This window comes from Mastacembelus armatus, chromosome 16, assembly GCF_900324485.2.
Source record: "Mastacembelus armatus chromosome 16, fMasArm1.2, whole genome shotgun sequence".
Lineage (NCBI taxonomy): Eukaryota > Metazoa > Chordata > Actinopteri > Synbranchiformes > Mastacembelidae > Mastacembelus > Mastacembelus armatus.
The window spans coordinates 25,233,282-25,250,064 of NC_046648.1; the positions used below are offsets into that span (position 1 = coordinate 25,233,282).

Here is a 16,783-nt window from a genome sequence, read left to right on the forward strand (position 1 = left end):
TACTATATCCTGTTATGGTTTGTAACCAGACATTACAACTACAGATATAAACAACTTTGACTCGATGCTTCCTAAAGAAAAACAACAGGGCTGAAAAAAGGTATTTTATTGTGTGACCTTCTGGCAATGACTGATCTAGGTTACACCTGTTGTCCAAACCCGAGTTTACACTGAGCACATATTAAACACTGAGCAAATCAAATGAGACATCTTGTGAAACCACAGCAGTGATTAGAATCAGGCTGGTTTGAGGACTAAAGTGCAACCTGAAAGACCTCTTTAAATGCTATATCTACAAAATCCAACCTGATCGACTTGGAATAATGGATCATTTTAAAGTCTGAACAGGGACACACATGCAGTTTATTCTTGATACTGTACTTATATGGAGGGACAACTGTTAAAGGCAAAACTTGAGCCAGAATACACTTAAACTGTGATCTCTGATCTCAGTTCAGTCTAAAGAACATTAGCTAGAACAGCTTTGCTCTAGTTTGTCCCTCAATAGACAAAACCTCAGATCTGCTAGGATTTACTAAAAATATAGAACACTACACTTTATTTCTTTGTTTTTTAAAGAAGCAAAGTACAAATTAATGCAGATATAACAATGGAAACAAAAGAAAATAACAGCCAGCAGATGCAGCCACCAGGTTGTAAAGCGAAGTGATCTACAGTCAGCAACATTAGCTCTGCCGCTGGGGTGTCGGGGCAACTGAGCAGTGAGAGACTTTGGTTTCTGCGACGACGCGAACACGCCTGAAGCATCAGTTAAAATCGAAGCAGGAGCATCCTGGACGTGCTGCGAACTCTGGCTGACACCAGCGTGAACTGTATAGGACCATATAAAAATTAGCTGCAGACCAGAAAGACCTGAATTTGGAGAATTGCATGAGTTGAAAGAAACAGTCAATGTTCTTCACTTGAACACAAAGCAATGAGCTGCACAAAAAGTCTGAATATCTGCTTAGTCATTTTTTGTCAGGAAATCAAGCTGGTGGAACAAACCCATCACAACCATTGCAGACTCATACAAAAACCAAGAACGTCTGAAATCCACAAAGGACCTCTGGAATTTCCTGAAGAATCACAAAAACTCTCGTCCAGCTCAGATGTACGTTCTGGCTTCATCAGACAGTCTCAGATGTGTAAATCATAATGCTGAGGTACATCGGAGATCTGACTCCAGTACGACATCTTCACAGTAGGCTTTGAAAAATGACACGTTGGCCTTGTTCTGGCAGAACTGGCGTAACCCTGGCCAGATCTGAGGATCCACATGGGTATAGACGATCAGGTAGCCCCGGAGACTTGGCAGCAAAGCTTCAAGCTGAGCCAGAAACACGGTGCAGACCGAAATCAAACTGTGGCCAAAGATGTTGATGTTGAAATGCAGGGCGTCATGGCGGTAGGGGACGGCGTATGGTGGGGTGGACAGGCTGACGACACTGGGGTCCACCTCATGATCTACAATCCACGTCAGGCCCCGGCGGCGCAGAACCTCCAGGTTGGCCTCCATGGGCTTCAGAGGCTCCCAGTTGTTTATGATGGTTTTGCCGGGCAGCAGATCGTAAACCACGTGGTTGGACAGGATCAGGGTCTCCGCCTGCGGCTGGGTCAGAATCACTGGACCATGAGGGGATGACTGAGTCTGACGGGGAAGTCTGGACCGAAGCTCCGCGATGAAGGGGCCGAGGTCGGCCGCCTCACAGCACAGAGACAAGATGGCCTGCAGAGGGCGACACAGTGAACACAGGAACTCAGATCTGAGTTGGAAGGAAAGAACTGAACACATTTGTTGTCTAGAAAACCCTGAAAGGTTTCTGATACTGGTCTTTAGAAACTGTTTAGTATGTCAGGCAGCCAAAATATTTTGATTCAGTGTCAAATTCCTCTTTTGTTGTTGAGTTCGAGGTTGTTCACCAAAAAACAAAGACATAAACCAAGCAGAGTCCGTCTAAAGTACAAATCTAATAACCAGCAGATCTCGAGACCTACACAATGGTTAACTAAGCTTATCAACAGCAGGTCACAGTGAGAAACACCACAGGATCTATAGCTCAGCTCAGCAACATCTGAACGCCAAGTCTTTGTGCTGCAGTGTGAAGGTCGACCCCAGCGTTTGTCGTCTGGGACCCACCTCTTTAGCTATGAGTCTGTACTTGGCCAGTGATTCTGCTGAAGGCTGATCTCCTCGGCTGTGCCGCACAACAGAGACTTCTGGGTAATGGCCGCGGATATAGTTGGTCACGTGCTCCTGGAGGCCACCAGCGATGCCACTGCCTCTCAAATCCGGTGCCACCCTGAAACCCTGAAAAACGACCGTGTGACCACCGTCCACCAGCAGTGCCGACTCCAGCGCCACCTACAGGTGCACACAGGTGAGACTGTGATTCTGGCTGCTGATAGTTTAGTTTACATGGTGACATTAAGCTTTGATGTTGAGGAATAAGGACACTGAAAGAATAAAAAGCCTCATGGTGCGTGCTCATTGTCAGAACTGTGACTTAGTCATTGTAACGTCTTCGGTCCTTACGACTCTGCTGTTCATCTTCGCGATGAAGACGAGGCGTCCGGGCTCCTGCAGCCAGCGGTGAAAGGTAGCAGCCATGTAGTCCAACCCACTGTAGTCATCCCTGCTGCAGAGGTTCAGGACCTGCATCACAAATACACTGTGAAGCTGTCAACACAGCAGCCGTAGCTTCAGGAGACTGTGAAAGTGTTGGAATATTGATCAGCATTTAAAGAAGCAGCTTTTCAGTCCAATTACCAGCATCAGGCCTTATGTTTGATGGTTTGATGGTCTGATAGTACTGCAGGACACATGCTGACAGCAGCAGGCCAACGGGCATTTACAGACTTTTCAGGTGTGTGTTTTTCCTCCTCAGATGTTTGCAATTAAAATGATTAGCAACATGCTTAAAGTTAGCATGCCATGTTTGTGTTCATTACAGTCTAATAGCTACAACTGAGTCAAGCCATTAGCATTAGCAACATTACCATATTTTACACAGTAAGCTAATGTGAAGCATTTAGTGTTGGCAGTACATGCTAAAGCTAACCCAAATACCAACTTTATCAATACTGTTTGTGTAGTGAGACCCTTCATGTCACCGTTCGTCCTTTCACAGGTTTATTCCCATTTCCACCAGATACAAACTACAAACTACTTGACTACTGAGAGAATCATTGTGAAGCTGTTCTATCATTTTATCTGATCAATTTCAACTAACTCAGGTAGTTTTAACTGTAATAAACTGCATTCTGGGTAATTACAACACACGTCTTTTTACCTGCTGAATAGTTGCTAAGATCTGGGAACACAGTGCTACAATAAAACAAAGGTCAACACTATGAGAGTAAGACCCAAGTTGGACTCAGCTGGAAAATGATCCTTTAAGGCAGGACAACAGAAGTTAGTTCAGCATGTAACAGGAGGAAATGTTGAAGTAAATGTTGGGACCTGCTGGAAGTCCTGCTCCTCTGCTAAGCTGTACCCCACATCACAGGCTGCCCCCGCTGCAGACATCCAGACCCCAGGCTGAACTGCTGATCAGATCCTTTTAGAGGGACACACCAGGGCTGTGGTCAGAAAGTGTCTCCTGTTTCTTGTCCTTCTTGCTGTGGAGGTTTTTCACAGTGTCCAGACCCTGGGTCAGAAAGCTGTCTTATGGAAAAAAAGGAGGAAACCTGTGGTTCAAGGTCCACAGCACCACTGCACTGTTTCAAAGGCTCAAAGTCCATTTTAGGACATTTTCTCTAAGTTCAATCATCTCCCCCCTCTTAATAAAACCATTATTGTTACTATATCCTGTTATGGTTTGTAACCAGACATTACAACTACAGATATAAACAACTTTGACTCGATGCTTCCTAAAGAAAAACAACAGGGCTGAAAAAAGGTATTTTATTGTGTGACCTTCTGGCAATGACTGATCTAGGTTACACCTGTTGTCCAAACCCGAGTTTACACTGAGCACATATTAAACACTGAGCAAATCAAATGAGACATCTTGTGAAACCACAGCAGTGATTAGAATCAGGCTGGTTTGAGGACTAAAGTGCAACCTGAAAGACCTCTTTAAATGCTATATCTACAAAATCCAACCTGATCGACTTGGAATAATGGATCATTTTAAAGTCTGAACAGGGACACACATGCAGTTTATTCTTGATACTGTACTTATATGGAGGGACAACTGTTAAAGGCAAAACTTGAGCCAGAATACACTTAAACTGTGATCTCTGATCTCAGTTCAGTCTAAAGAACATTAGCTAGAACAGCTTTGCTCTAGTTTGTCCCTCAATAGACAAAACCTCAGATCTGCTAGGATTTACTAAAAATATAGAACACTACACTTTATTTCTTTGTTTTTTAAAGAAGCAAAGTACAAATTAATGCAGATATAACAATGGAAACAAAAGAAAATAACAGCCAGCAGATGCAGCCACCAGGTTGTAAAGCGAAGTGATCTACAGTCAGCAACATTAGCTCTGCCGCTGGGGTGTCAGGGCAACTGAGCAGTGAGAGACTTTGGTTTCTGCGACGACGCGAACACGCCTGAAGCATCAGTTAAAATCGAAGCAGGAGCATCCTGGACGTGCTGCGAACTCTGGCTGACACCAGCGTGAACTGTATAGGACCATATAAAAATTAGCTGCAGACCAGAAAGACCTGAATTTGGAGAATTGCCTGAGTTGAAAGAAACAGTCAATGTTCTTCACTTGAACACAAAGCAATGAGCTGCACAAAAAGTCTGAATATCTGCTTAGTCATTTTTTGTCAGGAAATCAAGCTGGTGGAACAAACCCATCACAACCATTGCAGACTCATACAAAAACCAAGAACGTCTGAAATCCACAAAGGACCTCTGGAATTTCCTGAAGAATCACAAAAACTCTCATCCAGCTCAGATGTACGTTCTGGCTTCATCAGACAGTCTCAGATGTGTAAATCATAATGCTGAGGTACATCGGAGATCTGACTCCAGTACGACATCTTCGCAGTAGGCTTTGAAAAATGACACGTTGGCCTTGTTCTGGCAGAACTGGCGTAACCCTGGCCAGATCTGAGGATCCACATGGGTATAGACGATCAGGTAGCCCCGGAGACTTGGCAGCAAAGCTTCAAGCTGAGCCAGAAACACGGTGCAGACCGAAATCAAACTGTGGCCAAAGATGTTGATGTTGAAATGCAGGGCGTCATGGCGGTAGGGGACGGCGTATGGTGGGGTGGACAGGCTGACGACACTGGGGTCCACCTCATGATCCACAATCCACGTCAGGCCCCGGCGGCGCAGAACCTCCAGGTTGGCCTCCATGGGCTTCAGAGGCTCCCAGTTGTTTATGATGGTTTTGCCGGGCAGCAGATCGTAAACCACGTGGTTGGACAGGATCAGGGTCTCCGCCTGCGGCTGGGTCAGAATCACTGGACCATGAGGGGATGACTGAGTCTGACGGGGAAGTCTGGACCGAAGCTCCGCGATGAAGGGGCCGAGGTCGGCCGCCTCACAGCACAGAGACAAGATGGCCTGCAGAGGGCGACACAGTGAACACAGGAACTCAGATCTGAGTTGGAAGGAAAGAACTGAACACATTTGTTGTCTAGAAAACCCTGAAAGGTTTCTGATACTGGTCTTTAGAAACTGTTTAGTATGTCAGGCAGCCAAAATATTTTGATTCAGTGTCAAACTCCTCTTTTGTTGGTGAGTTCGAGGTTGTTCACCAAAAAACAAAGACATAAACCAAGCAGAGTCCATCTAAAGTACAAATCTAATAACCAGCAGATCTCCAGACCTACACAATGGTTAACTAAGCTTATCAACAGCAGGTCACAGTGAGAAACACCACAGGATCTATAGCTCAGCTCAGCAACATCTGAACGCCAAGTCTTTGTGCTGCAGTGTGAAGGTCGACCCCAGCGTTTGTCGTCTGGGACCCACCTCTTTAGCTATGAGTCTGTACTTGGCCAGTGATTCTGCTGAAGGCTGATCTCCTCGGCTTCGCCGCACAACAGAGACTTCTGGGTAATGGCGGCGGATATAGTTGGTCACGTGCTCCTGGAGGCCACCAGCGATGCCACTGCCTCTCAAATCCGGTGCCACCCTGAAACCCTGAAAAACGACCGTGTGACCACCGTCCACCAGCAGTGCCGACTCCAGCGCCACCTACAGGTGCACACAGGTGAGACTGTGATTCTGGCTGCTGATAGTTTAGTTTACATGGTGACATTAAGCTTTGATGTTGAGGAATAAGGACACTGAAAGAATAAAAAGCCTCATGGTGCGTGCTCATTGTCAGAACTGTGACTTAGTCATTGTAACGTCTTCGGTCCTTACGACTCTGCTGTTCATCTTCGCGATGAAGACGAGGCGTCCGGGCTCCTGCAGCCAGCGGTGAAAGGTAGCAGCCATGTAGTCCAACCCACTGTAGTCATCCCTGCTGCAGAGGTTCAGGACCTGCATCACAAATACACTGTGAAGCTGTCAACACAGCAGCCGTAGCTTCAGGAGACTGTGAAAGTGTTGGAATATTGATCAGCATTTAAAGAAGCAGCTTTTCAGTCCAATTACCAGCATCAGGCCTTATGTTTGATGGTTTGATGGTCTGATAGTACTGCAGGACACATGCTGACAGCAGCAGGCCAACATCAACATACTTCTGTACATACTACAATCAGAAATTAGTACATGCAAGGATTGTACAGTTCTATTTGTAGTATTTGTTCTTCTTGCAGCCAGTGGCCTGTGGTGCAGACAAACCTTTGTGTGATGCAGAGTCATATGGCCACAGGATGTGGAAACCACAAACTGGCCTCAACCACACATGCTACAGCTAAGAAATAGCAGCCTGGAGAAATGCTAACATCACTAAGTGCATAACTGGGCACATTGTTAGAATGAGCCTTTGGGGTCTAAGAACTAAACAGTGATACTCCTCATAAACATGATCAGTAAGGGTGGAGGGTTCAGTCTTACTCTGACAGAAATAATCAGCTGAAATCCTCCTTTAAGGGCTGAACTAAGTCCAGTTCCAATTATTTAAGACATGACAAAAAAAGGAAATGTTGAAGTAAATGTTGGGACCTGCTGGAAGTCCTGCTCCTCTGCTAAGCTGTACCCCACATCACAGGCTGCCCCCGCTGCAGAAATCCAGACCCCAGGCTGAACTGCTGATCAGATCCTTTTAGAGGGACACACCAGGGCTGTGGTCAGAAAGTGTCTCCTGTTTCTTGTCCTTCTTGCTGTGGAGGTTTTTCACGGAGGCCAGATCCTGGGTCAGAAAGCTGTCTTATGGAAAAAAAGGAGGAAACCTGTGGTTCAAGGTCCACAGCACCACTGCACTGTTTCAAAGGCTCAAAGTCCATTTTAGGACATTTTCTCTAAGTTCATTCATGTTAGACTCACATTCTATAAATGTCTCATCCTATTGTATTTCCTGTTTGTCTTAAATGATTATTCTTTACTGTGTTTAGCGACCAAACATTACAGCTGTGAGTAAATGTAAATCTCACCTGGTTTGTCCTGTGGGAAACATTTTTTATGACACCTGGGTGCTACAGTGAGAACATGCATTAGTAAACCCTTGTGGAGAACCAAGTTTGACTCTGAATGCATCCTTTAAAACCACGCCCACCTGCTGGTCTTCCATTGGCTAAAAATATCTGTGTCCAATCAGAATCAGGCTGGTGGAAGGATTGAAGTGCAACCTGCGAGACTTAAAGGGGACATGTGTAAAACTTATCCAATAAAATAAAACACTTTTCTTTCTCCTTGAGACACCAGACACCAAATGGGATTTTTACATTTCTGCCATGTTAGGAACACACAGCTCTGCACGGCACTTTATTTAAGCCACGACATGTGAGCACAAACACTGAGCTGCTCCAGGAAAAACAAAACATCTTCACTTGAACTGAATTTGCCCTTTAACCTAATGCAGGGACACAAAACGACAACGAAATTTAAAACTACGTTCAAACTGATCCTACAAACGTGACTTCACAAAACAAGCTATGACTCTTGTTAAATGACAAGTTACTGGTGAACAGGCTGAGCTGACCTGGAATGACTGGACTCTCTCCAAAAAATTCTCAATGATGGGACCAGTTGTCCAAAATATTCAATATTCTGCTCTTTCTGTTTCTCAAACGTTGCTTTGCTGTCTACATGTAATGGCACTTTATAAAAATATCAGCTTTTCATATCTTTACATTTTGAGGACCTTTGAGTTCCTGAAACCAACAAACTATTTCAGTCCCACTGACAGCTCCAGTACAGCCATCGGATCTTCAGGGTGATTTGGTCCACAGAGAAATAACTGGGCGTCACAGGTTCGATCCCAGTGGTGTCCTCGCTGCAGACATTCTCATCTCCTGAACATCTTGAGGTGAAGACTGGTTGATTTATGGAAAGATGAAAACTAAAGGGGGCTCATGTGACATGTTTCTAATTCAGACCAAACTTTATTTGTAACGTCACTTAAAATCACCAGGATAGTTTGTGTGTTTGCAGTGGACTCCCAAAAGAGCTGAAGCTTTCCTGAAGCTTTCCTGAAGAGCTGCACTAAATCTGAGTTTTATTTCTGAAGTTTCACAGAAAAGCTCAGGGAAACCAGATGACTCCTGATCCTGGACATATAAAACTGAAAACCTTTGTTGCAAACAGAGACTGTAGTATTCAGATAAAACAGAAATGTCACCTTTGTGTTGGTGGTTGAAGTTGCCTCATTTCGCTGCTGAGGAAAAACTCCTACTGGTTCTCATTAGCCGTGATGCACCAGTGGGTCCGTGTCCCTCAGGGGTCAGTGATGACTTGGTTGTGCACCACACTACAAAACGTACTTGGACAAGCAACACAAAGATGAGACTTGTGCTTTATTCAAAGTGGTTCAAACTGGATTTTTCAGGGAATTTAGTGACGACAACTAATCAGTTGGTTTGTCAAAAATATGCTGGTTATTTTCCCTTCTCTGTTAAAGGAGCAGTAACTATTTTCTATCCAACCTCCAGAGGCTCTAATGACCCAAACTAACTCCCACCATAAGCCCCGCCTCCCCACTCTTTGCCCCTCCCATCCCGTCCTGTTTCCTGAAGCTACGATGTGAACTACGGATGCCTGGTTGGGACAAAGTGCCCAGTCCAAAGCTAGCATTAGCTGACTGAGGAGTAAATGTGTCAGTCCAGTAGACGCTCTGGTTCCTGCTACTGTGACCCAAAGCTCTAACGTTACCCAAAGCTCCAGTTCCTCCCATATTCACATCAGATCCATTCAGTCCAAAGGTCCAGTCAGGACCATGCTAGGTGGATAATGCTATCAAAACCAACAGGTTAGCTTTAGATGCTAACACATCCAGAAGGAAGAAGGCCCCATGTGGATCCAATGAGAGTCCTTTGGCAGCTTTGAACTCTCTCCATGTGAAAAAGCCAAAGCCATGTTAACCCTGGTTGTTGGTCTTTCTTTGTCCCACTCTCTCTGGGCTAAAGAACGCGGCCTCTTGGCTCTGGCAGCCACTGGTTCCCAGTTTGAGCTGCAGAGACTCCTCCATGGCTGCTGTTGGAAACCACTACTGGTTTCTTCTGACCTAGGCCTGGTGGCGGGGGGGGGGCTCATTGACGGAGCGGACTCTGTCAACACAGGGTAGAGAAGCTGGAATAACAACAGAAAGGCTGTAGGTAGCAGAGAGTCCTGGGGGGTAGTATAGCTGAGAGACACCAGGGCCTGGATCTGGGTACCTGCAGGTGTCAGATTGTGGAGAACACCTAAGCAGCTTCCCTGAGCTTTTCTCTGGGACTGGTCCCAAACATTGGATGAGACATTTAAAGAGAAGAAATTTTGCTGCTGGGTTTGTACGTTTGAACTGAAATCTGCTCTAAATTAATCCACATTTTTATTAACTCTGTAAAACACTTAAAGAGAAAATCTGGAGTCTGTTAATACTGTCGTCTTTGCAGCTTTATGTTTCAGCCCTTCATTTGTTCAGTTTGATTCCTGGTTCTGCTCGTTTTTCCCCCATTCAGTGTCATCAGAACCTCCACCCCCACAATCTTAGTCTTTTCCTCTTCCCCCTGCAGTTTTCTTTCACTTGCACACTGTGGCCTGTTTGAGTTTCTTCATCATGTGCACTGGGAAGGTAGTGGTCCTGTCCGTCGGAAATAAAAAACAACCTGGAGACAATGAGTTGTCTGCTGCAGGACGAACAGGGCCGGAGACGTCTGAGGCAAATCCTTTCACTTTCCCTCTTCCTGTTTTATACAGCAGCTTCTCGTCACTCCTGTCCACCTCGGTTTTCTCCCACCTTCCTCCCTCATCCATCTCCCCTCCGTCGTCCTCTTGTCCAAATTGTTTGCTCATTGGCTGCTGCTCTCTCCCAGAAGCCAGTATGTGGTCATCTTTCCTTTGCCCTTGACGTCGATCTCTCCTCGCAGCTCCAGCTGGAAGCAGTTGAACTCCAGGAGGACGTCGCGAGTCGCTGCGGACACGTGGATCTTCAGCGCTGCACGAACACAGGTTCAAAATTCAAAACTGTGGGTATTTGTCCTTTGATACGTGGAAATTTGGTCAAATCGTATTTAGAAATACAAATGTACAATCAGACCAAGAGTCAGACCAAGAGTCAGACCAAGAGTCTTTAACCCCATTCAAACTCAGTTTCTCGGTGCGCTCACCTTCTCCACTGGACTCCATTCGAGATGATGTGTTGACTGTGTCACCGAACAGACAGTAACGTGGCATCTTCAGTCCCACCACTCCTGCACAAACCGGGCCTGCACACAGACAACAGGAGGATGAGGTTTATGCAGGACCTGCCGCTCAGGCAGCAGCTTCACGCTGAACCGTCATTTTTCTCACAATGTGGGTTTTTAATCCCTGAAGATTTTTTTGTTTCAATAGCCACCTCATAATTTGACAATAACAAGAGATGCAAAAAATCTAATCTTACAGTAAAGGACCCCCTGTGTCGGGCCCAGTCACTTTATTAGGAACCCCTGTGTAAGACCCAGTCACTTTATTAGGAACCCCTGCGTCGGACCCAGTCACTTTATTTAGGAACCCCTGCGTCAGACCCAGTCACTTTATTAGGAACCCCTGCGTCGGACCCAGTCACTTTATTTAGGAACCCCTGTGTCGGGCCCAGTCACTTTATTAGGAACCCCTGCGTCGGACCCAGTCACTTTATTTAGGAACCCCTGCGTCAGACCCAGTCACTTTATTAGGAACCCCTGTGTCAGACCCAGTCACGTTATTAGGAACCCCTGTCTGACCTAGTCTGTTTATTAGGAACCCCTGTATCGGACCCAGTCACGTTATTAGGAACCCCTGTGTCTGACCTAGTCTGTTTTTTAGGAACCCCTGTGTTTGACCCAGGTGGTTTATTAGAAAACCCCGTGTCAGACCCAGGTGGTTTATTAGGAACCCCTGTGTCAGACCCAGTCACGTTATTAGGAACCCCTGTCTGACCTAGTCTGTTTATTAGGAACCCCTGTGTCGGACCCAGTCACTTTATTAGGAACCCCTGTGTCAGACCCAGTCACGTTATTAGGAACCCCTGTCTGACCTAGTCTGTTTATTAGGAACCCCTGTATCGGACCCAGTCACGTTATTAGGAACCCCTGTGTCTGACCTAGTCTGTTTTTTAGGAACCCCTGTGTCTGACCTAGTCTGTTTATTAGGGACACCTGTGTCGGACCCAGGCAGTTTATTAGGAACCCCTGTGTCAGACCCAGTCACAGTGTCTGTGGTAGTATTTGGTAGAGCAGAGTACTGCAGTACTGATTGTGGTAGTATTTGCTAGAGCAGAGTACTGCAGTATTTGGTGGAGCAGAGTACTGCAGTATTGACTGTGGTAGTATTTGGTAGAGCAGTCACTTTATTAGGAACCCCTGTGTTGGACCCAATCAGTGTCATCAAACAGTCCTGCAGTAAATCCTCCTCCATGATGGTGATAATGTTCAGTTTGTGTGGACTGGACTCTGCTACAGGACAGATGCTTCTGATAACTTGTCCATCTAGTCTGATTGAAAAAAGGTTGTTAACAAAATAAAACACTTATAAATCTGAGCCCTAATCTCTAAACAGTTTAATATAAATAGGCAGTCCATGGGACAAGAAAACACATAATAACATAAAAAGTGTTGAAAACTTGACTTGTCATATTTTCTCTTTAGTACAAAGCGACTACAGAGATAAAAGTGGGAGTTTTCATTGATTCACTGATTAGTGTTTCTGCAGGAAGTCAATGGGCTCAGTCTTTGCTAAAGAGAAAGGACATAGACCATGAACCAAATGCGGTCCCATGAACCAAATGCGGTCCCATGAACCAAATGTGGTCCCATGAACCAAATGTGGTCCCATGAACCAAATGTGGTCCCAAGAACCAAATGTGGTCCCATGCTGTGTGTGAGTTAATGAAAGGAGAATATTCAGTGCTTGTACCAGGGTGTGGACACAACAATGTTTGTGTGTTGTATGTTGGAGCAGCCCCCCCCCCCTCACCGCTGTGAATTCCTATCCTCAGCTTCAGCTGTTGTTCTGGGCGGTGGCGGATCCTGAAGGTGCGGACGGCGGCCAGCAGGGCGAGCGCCATGCGGGCGATCTCTCTGCCGTGCAGGTTCCCGTTCCGCACCGGCAGCCCTGACACCACCATGTAGGCGTCGCCGATGGTCTCCACCTGAGGGCGCCACAGGACCACAAGTACCACGTTAGAGTGCGAGAAGAGCTCTGGTGCTGTGACAGGATCTGTCCCACCTGAAACTCAGGTTTAAAGGCCCCCCCAGGTCTTTATCCATGAACACTCAGACTCGGAGACCAGAAACAGACAAAAAACTACAACTATATACACGCAAAACTAGAAAAGGATGCAGACTGACTGCAAAACGATACAGAAATGCATACACAGACTCAAAACAACTACAAGTCACAAAAATACTACAACAGACATCCAAAAATACTACACACAAATACAGAACCACCACAGAGATCACAAAAAATACTGCAAATGGCCGCTGTTTGTAGTTTGACATTGTTTTGTGTGTCTTTCAGTCTGGGGCTCTTCCTCCACTGTAGGAAGCTGGTGGTCAGTTACCTGTCTGTGCCCACGCACCATCCATCCATGCAGGGGAACCTGCTGGATTATTCTAGTAGGAAAATAAAGGAGTTTGTCACCTTGTAAACATCAAAGTTGTCGATGATGGCGTCAAAGCAGGTGTAGAGGTCATTCAGCAGGGTCACCACCTGCAGGGTCAGAGCAACAGCCACAGTCGTCCGGACTTATCGATGCGGTTTGACTTTCATTTGACACTTTGGGAAAATTCTGGGTGACTCCACTCACCTCCATCGGAGTACTCTCTGCAGATATCGCTGTGAAACCCACTATGTCACTGAAGTAGATGGTGACAGAGTCGAAGGCTTCAGCCTGGACCGTCTCACCACGTTTCAGCTGCTCTGCTACTGAACTGAGAGCAGGGGGAGAGAGAGAGCACAGTACCAGGGCTGTCAGAGGAAGTGTACTGTGTACTGTATGCAGTACTGACTGTGGTAGTATTTGGTACAGCAGAGTACTGCAGTACTGATTGAGGTAGTATTTGGCAGAGCAGAGTACTGCAGTACTGACTGTGGTAGTATTTGGTAGAGCAGAGTACTGAAGTACTGATTGAGGTAGTATTTGGCAGAGCAGAGTACTGCAGTACTGACTGTGGTAGTATTTGGTACAGCAGAGTACTGCAGTACTGACCATGGCAGTATCTGGTACAGCAGAGTACTGCAGTACTGACCATGGCAGTATCTGGTACAGCAGAGTACTGCAGTACTGACTGTGGTAGTATTTGGTACAGCAGAGTACTGCAGTACTGATTGTGGTAGTATTTGGTAGAGCAGAGTACTGCAGTACTGACTGTGGTAGTGTCTGGTACAGCAAAGTACTGCAGTACTGACCATGGCAGTATCTGGTACAACAGGGTACTACAGTACTGACTGTGGTAGTATTTGGTAGAGCAGAGTACTGCAGTACTGACTGTGGTAGTGTCTGGTACAGCAAAGTACTGCAGTACTGACCATGGCAGTATCTGGTACAACAGAGTACTACAGTACTGACTGTGGTAGTATTTGGTAGAGCAGAGTACTGCAGTACTGACTGTGGTAGTATTTGGTAGAGCAGAGTACTGCAGTACTGACTGTGGTAGTATCTGGTACAACAGAGTACTACAGTACTGACTGTGGTAGTATTTGGTAGAGCAGAGCCTCGGCCTTGCGTTTCTCTTCGTGATACGCTTGTGTTCTCTCCTCCACCAGCTCCTCCAGGTTGTTGGCGTACTGCTCCATCCGGGACAGCAGGTTGTCCAGGATGTTGGTCCTCGACTCCCTGCACACACGCACACACACACGTCATGAATGTGCCACTGAGGTTCAAATTCAATTCAAATGAAGTGGTTTCAAGGTTCTGATGAGACCATCCGGGACTCTGAGAGAACCGTCCTGGACTCTGAGAGAACCTTCCTCTCTCTGCTGGATCTTACTTGTTCTGTTTGCGCAGCAGCAGCCGGATGTGGTTGAACTCCGGCCTCTCCGTTGGTTCCTCAGCCCAGCAGCGCTGCATCAGCTGACCCAGCTCAGGACTGTGACTCTCCAGGTCCATGGTTGGCCTCAGGCAGGGCCACTCGCCCAGGACCACCCGATCCACAATCTCTGCAGAGAGAGCGGAGGGTCAGTTACTGCAGAAACACTTCAGTTTTACCTGGTCACCCTGAGGACAGCAGCCTTGCTGACCAGTATCTTCTGGGTGTTCAATTCAAAGTACCAGACTCTGAACTTCCTGCTGAGACAGTCTGCACATCAAAGCTTCATTTTCACTCATTGAATCACTTTTTATGGAGAAGAAACGACTTCGATAATTGATGAGTCTGTGAACCAGCTGTTCTGACCCGGTGCCAACAACAGACTTGGACCTTTTCCGTCTGGGCCGTTCAACCAGAAAATCTGTGTCGTCTTTCAGAAAGCACCAAAAAACAAAAGCATAGACCACAATTATTTTTTTATCTTTTCATGTTGTGTTTTTGTTCCTTCTTATTTTTACAGCACATTGTATCTTCGGTTCTGTAAAAATACAATTTCTGATTATTATTTATTATCCGTGAAGTCGATAAATCATCAAAAAGACATTTTACTTCACGGTGTCGTCCTGTTTGCAGGACGTACTGCAACATATGACTTTTTGTTTTGTTTGGACTTGAAAGAACTTGGAATCAAAAGCACCACAGAGTCCATCCAGTCGAGTCCAGGGGTGGTTTCCTCTGCCTCCACTGCAGAGATTTTCAGGAACAGACTAGTGAAATTCCTGGAAACACACTGCATGTGGAACTCTGCTCTTCCCTCAGCACGTCAGTGATTTCTAGGTTCTGCTCTATTACTGGAATCTGGTTTGAATAAATGAGGCCGGGACAGATGCAGCTGTTCTACACTTCAGCGTCGGAGGTTCGCGTTCTGGAAAGCGTGTTTGGAAAGGCAGCGATGTGAGTGTGGTCCAGCTGGAAACAGCAACTGTCCCATTTTTCTCTCTGCACGCTCTCAGTCCTACGTCACATCCAGACCCACAAACATTATTCACCAATAAAAAACAGACATGAGGTCAAGTTTGAAAATATCATTCCCAGCTCAGCTCTGAGCCAAAGTCTGATCCTCTAGTCTGTTGCTTATTTCTGTTGTTCCATCAGGATATTTCAGACACTTCCTGTTTCTAGTATTTTTCTGCTGTGACTGTGTCATTAACAATATTCTGCTGTCCAACCATTAACAAACGTGTGTTTTGATAAGACTGGACGCCATGGTTCCATGGTTCCATGGTTCCATGGTAGAGCAGCATCTTCAGAGTAAAGTCTGACTTGTGACAGAAAAACTCCAAAAAAAAGTTTCCTTCATCTCTGTCGCCCAGAGACACTGTCCTTCCAACAGTCGGAGCCAGTTTCTGCAGAAATCAACTCTTTCCAGTTCTGCATCTAATTTCTCAAATCTCTGGTTTATTCCTGGAGAGATAGAAGAACCAGCAGAACCAAAGCTCCACGTTTCTAGGTTTGTTCCTGTTCTACACTCAATTCCTCTGTCATAAAGATATTTACTCATTGCTGTTACTATTGAACTGCACTTTAGTCACTAAAGCTGGTCTGAGCTTCCACAGCAGCAGTAAAATGTTATTGAAAAACAACTACCTTTGGGGCTGAGGGGGTCTCCCTCCAGGTAAAAGGCTCCTCGTCGTAGCGCCACCTCCTGCAGGATGATGCCGAAGCTGTAGACATCTCCTTTCTGTGTTCCCTGCGGAGGAGGAGCCTCCATCCTGAGCAGCTCGGGAGCCATCCACAGCCGCTCTGTGTGAGTCAGAGCACATGACGGTTTCTAGGACTCTTGCTTCTTTACAGCATCTTCATGTATGTTCTGATTCATTCTGGTGCCTTTATCTTTTAGAACATTTGATTTTTTATTTTGCCCACGTTCTATGATGAACAGGGCTGTACCTGCCAGTACTACAACTGTCTAGTACTGGAAGTTGATTTTGGTACCTGCAAAAGAGGTGAATGTGTGACGCTGTGACTCACGGGCGTAGTAGGCGTGAGCGTCCTTCCCCAAGTCGCTGTCCGATCGAAAGCTGGACAAACCGTAGTCTGTGATCTTCAGGACGAAGCGGTTGTCGACGACACAGTTGGACGACTTGAGTTTTCCGTGAGAGAAGATGACGCTGTTGTGCAGGAACAACATGCCCTGGAGACAGAGAGCAGAATGCAAGTACAGCTGGAGGT

The 16,783-nt window shown here is 46.1% G+C and overlaps 3 protein-coding genes across 7 annotated transcripts in view; all 3 read right to left on the minus strand.

Annotated features, from left to right (window-relative positions):
* Positions 1-91: 91 nt before the first annotated feature.
* Positions 92-3,742, minus strand: LOC113136492 (histidine N-acetyltransferase-like). Of its 2 annotated transcripts, none has more exons than XM_026317358.1 (4): positions 3,464-3,742; positions 2,537-2,656; positions 2,141-2,365; positions 92-1,729 (listed from the first exon to the last, which is right to left on the minus strand). In XM_026317358.1, exons 1-4 carry the CDS (start codon positions 3,527-3,529, stop codon positions 1,154-1,156), a joined length of 987 nt encoding a protein of 328 aa, XP_026173143.1. In that variant the 5' UTR covers positions 3,530-3,742; the 3' UTR covers positions 92-1,153. The 2 variants fall into 2 exon arrangements, with proteins under 2 accessions (XP_026173143.1, XP_026173145.1); XM_026317360.1 differs by having other exon boundaries at positions 2,771-3,742.
* Positions 3,743-3,893: 151 nt separating this feature from the next.
* Positions 3,894-7,801, minus strand: LOC113136494 (histidine N-acetyltransferase-like). 3 transcript variants are annotated; one of them, XM_026317362.1, is made up of 4 exons: positions 7,636-7,801; positions 6,339-6,458; positions 5,943-6,167; positions 3,894-5,531 (listed from the first exon to the last, which is right to left on the minus strand). In XM_026317362.1, exons 1-4 carry the CDS (start codon positions 7,648-7,650, stop codon positions 4,956-4,958), a joined length of 936 nt encoding a protein of 311 aa, XP_026173147.1. In that variant the 5' UTR covers positions 7,651-7,801; the 3' UTR covers positions 3,894-4,955. The 3 variants fall into 3 exon arrangements, with proteins under 3 accessions (XP_026173147.1, XP_026173149.1, XP_026173148.1); XM_026317364.1 differs by lacking the exon at positions 7,636-7,801 and adding an exon at positions 7,086-7,597; XM_026317363.2 differs by lacking the exon at positions 7,636-7,801 and adding an exon at positions 6,573-7,059.
* Positions 7,798-16,783, minus strand: part of LOC113136491 (atrial natriuretic peptide receptor 1-like) — a 50,656-nt gene continuing 41,670 nt past the window's right edge. For both annotated transcript variants that reach the window (XM_026317356.1, XM_026317357.1), the window contains 9 exons: positions 16,583-16,745; positions 16,199-16,354; positions 14,513-14,681; positions 14,212-14,358; positions 13,330-13,453; positions 13,164-13,232; positions 12,495-12,669; positions 10,667-10,765; positions 7,798-10,494 (listed from right to left, as the gene is read on the minus strand). In XM_026317356.1, coding sequence (XP_026173141.1) covers positions 10,349-10,494; positions 10,667-10,765; positions 12,495-12,669; positions 13,164-13,232; positions 13,330-13,453; positions 14,212-14,358; positions 14,513-14,681; positions 16,199-16,354; positions 16,583-16,745 — 1,248 coding nt within the window. In that variant the 3' untranslated portion in view covers positions 7,798-10,348. The remainder of the gene's footprint in view (positions 10,495-10,666; positions 10,766-12,494; positions 12,670-13,163; positions 13,233-13,329; positions 13,454-14,211; positions 14,359-14,512; positions 14,682-16,198; positions 16,355-16,582; positions 16,746-16,783) is intronic.

Bases quoted from the DNA above. Each gene is read 5' to 3' on its own strand.
- LOC113136492 (XM_026317358.1), bottom strand. From the start codon at position 3,529: ATGTCTGCAGCGGGGGCAGCCTGTGATGTGGGGTACAGCTTAGCAGAG. The intron at 2,657-3,463 runs GTCCCAACATTT...TTTGTGATGCAG, and splicing joins AGGAGCAGGACTTCCAGCAG to GTCCTGAACCTCTGCAGCAG. The intron at 2,366-2,536 runs GTAAGGACCGAA...GTGCACCTGTAG, and splicing joins CGAAGATGAACAGCAGAGTC to GTGGCGCTGGAGTCGGCACT.
- LOC113136494 (XM_026317362.1), bottom strand. The intron at 6,168-6,338 runs GTAAGGACCGAA...GTGCACCTGTAG, and splicing joins CGAAGATGAACAGCAGAGTC to GTGGCGCTGGAGTCGGCACT. The intron at 5,532-5,942 runs GTGGGTCCCAGA...CGCCCTCTGCAG, and splicing joins ACAGACTCATAGCTAAAGAG to GCCATCTTGTCTCTGTGCTG.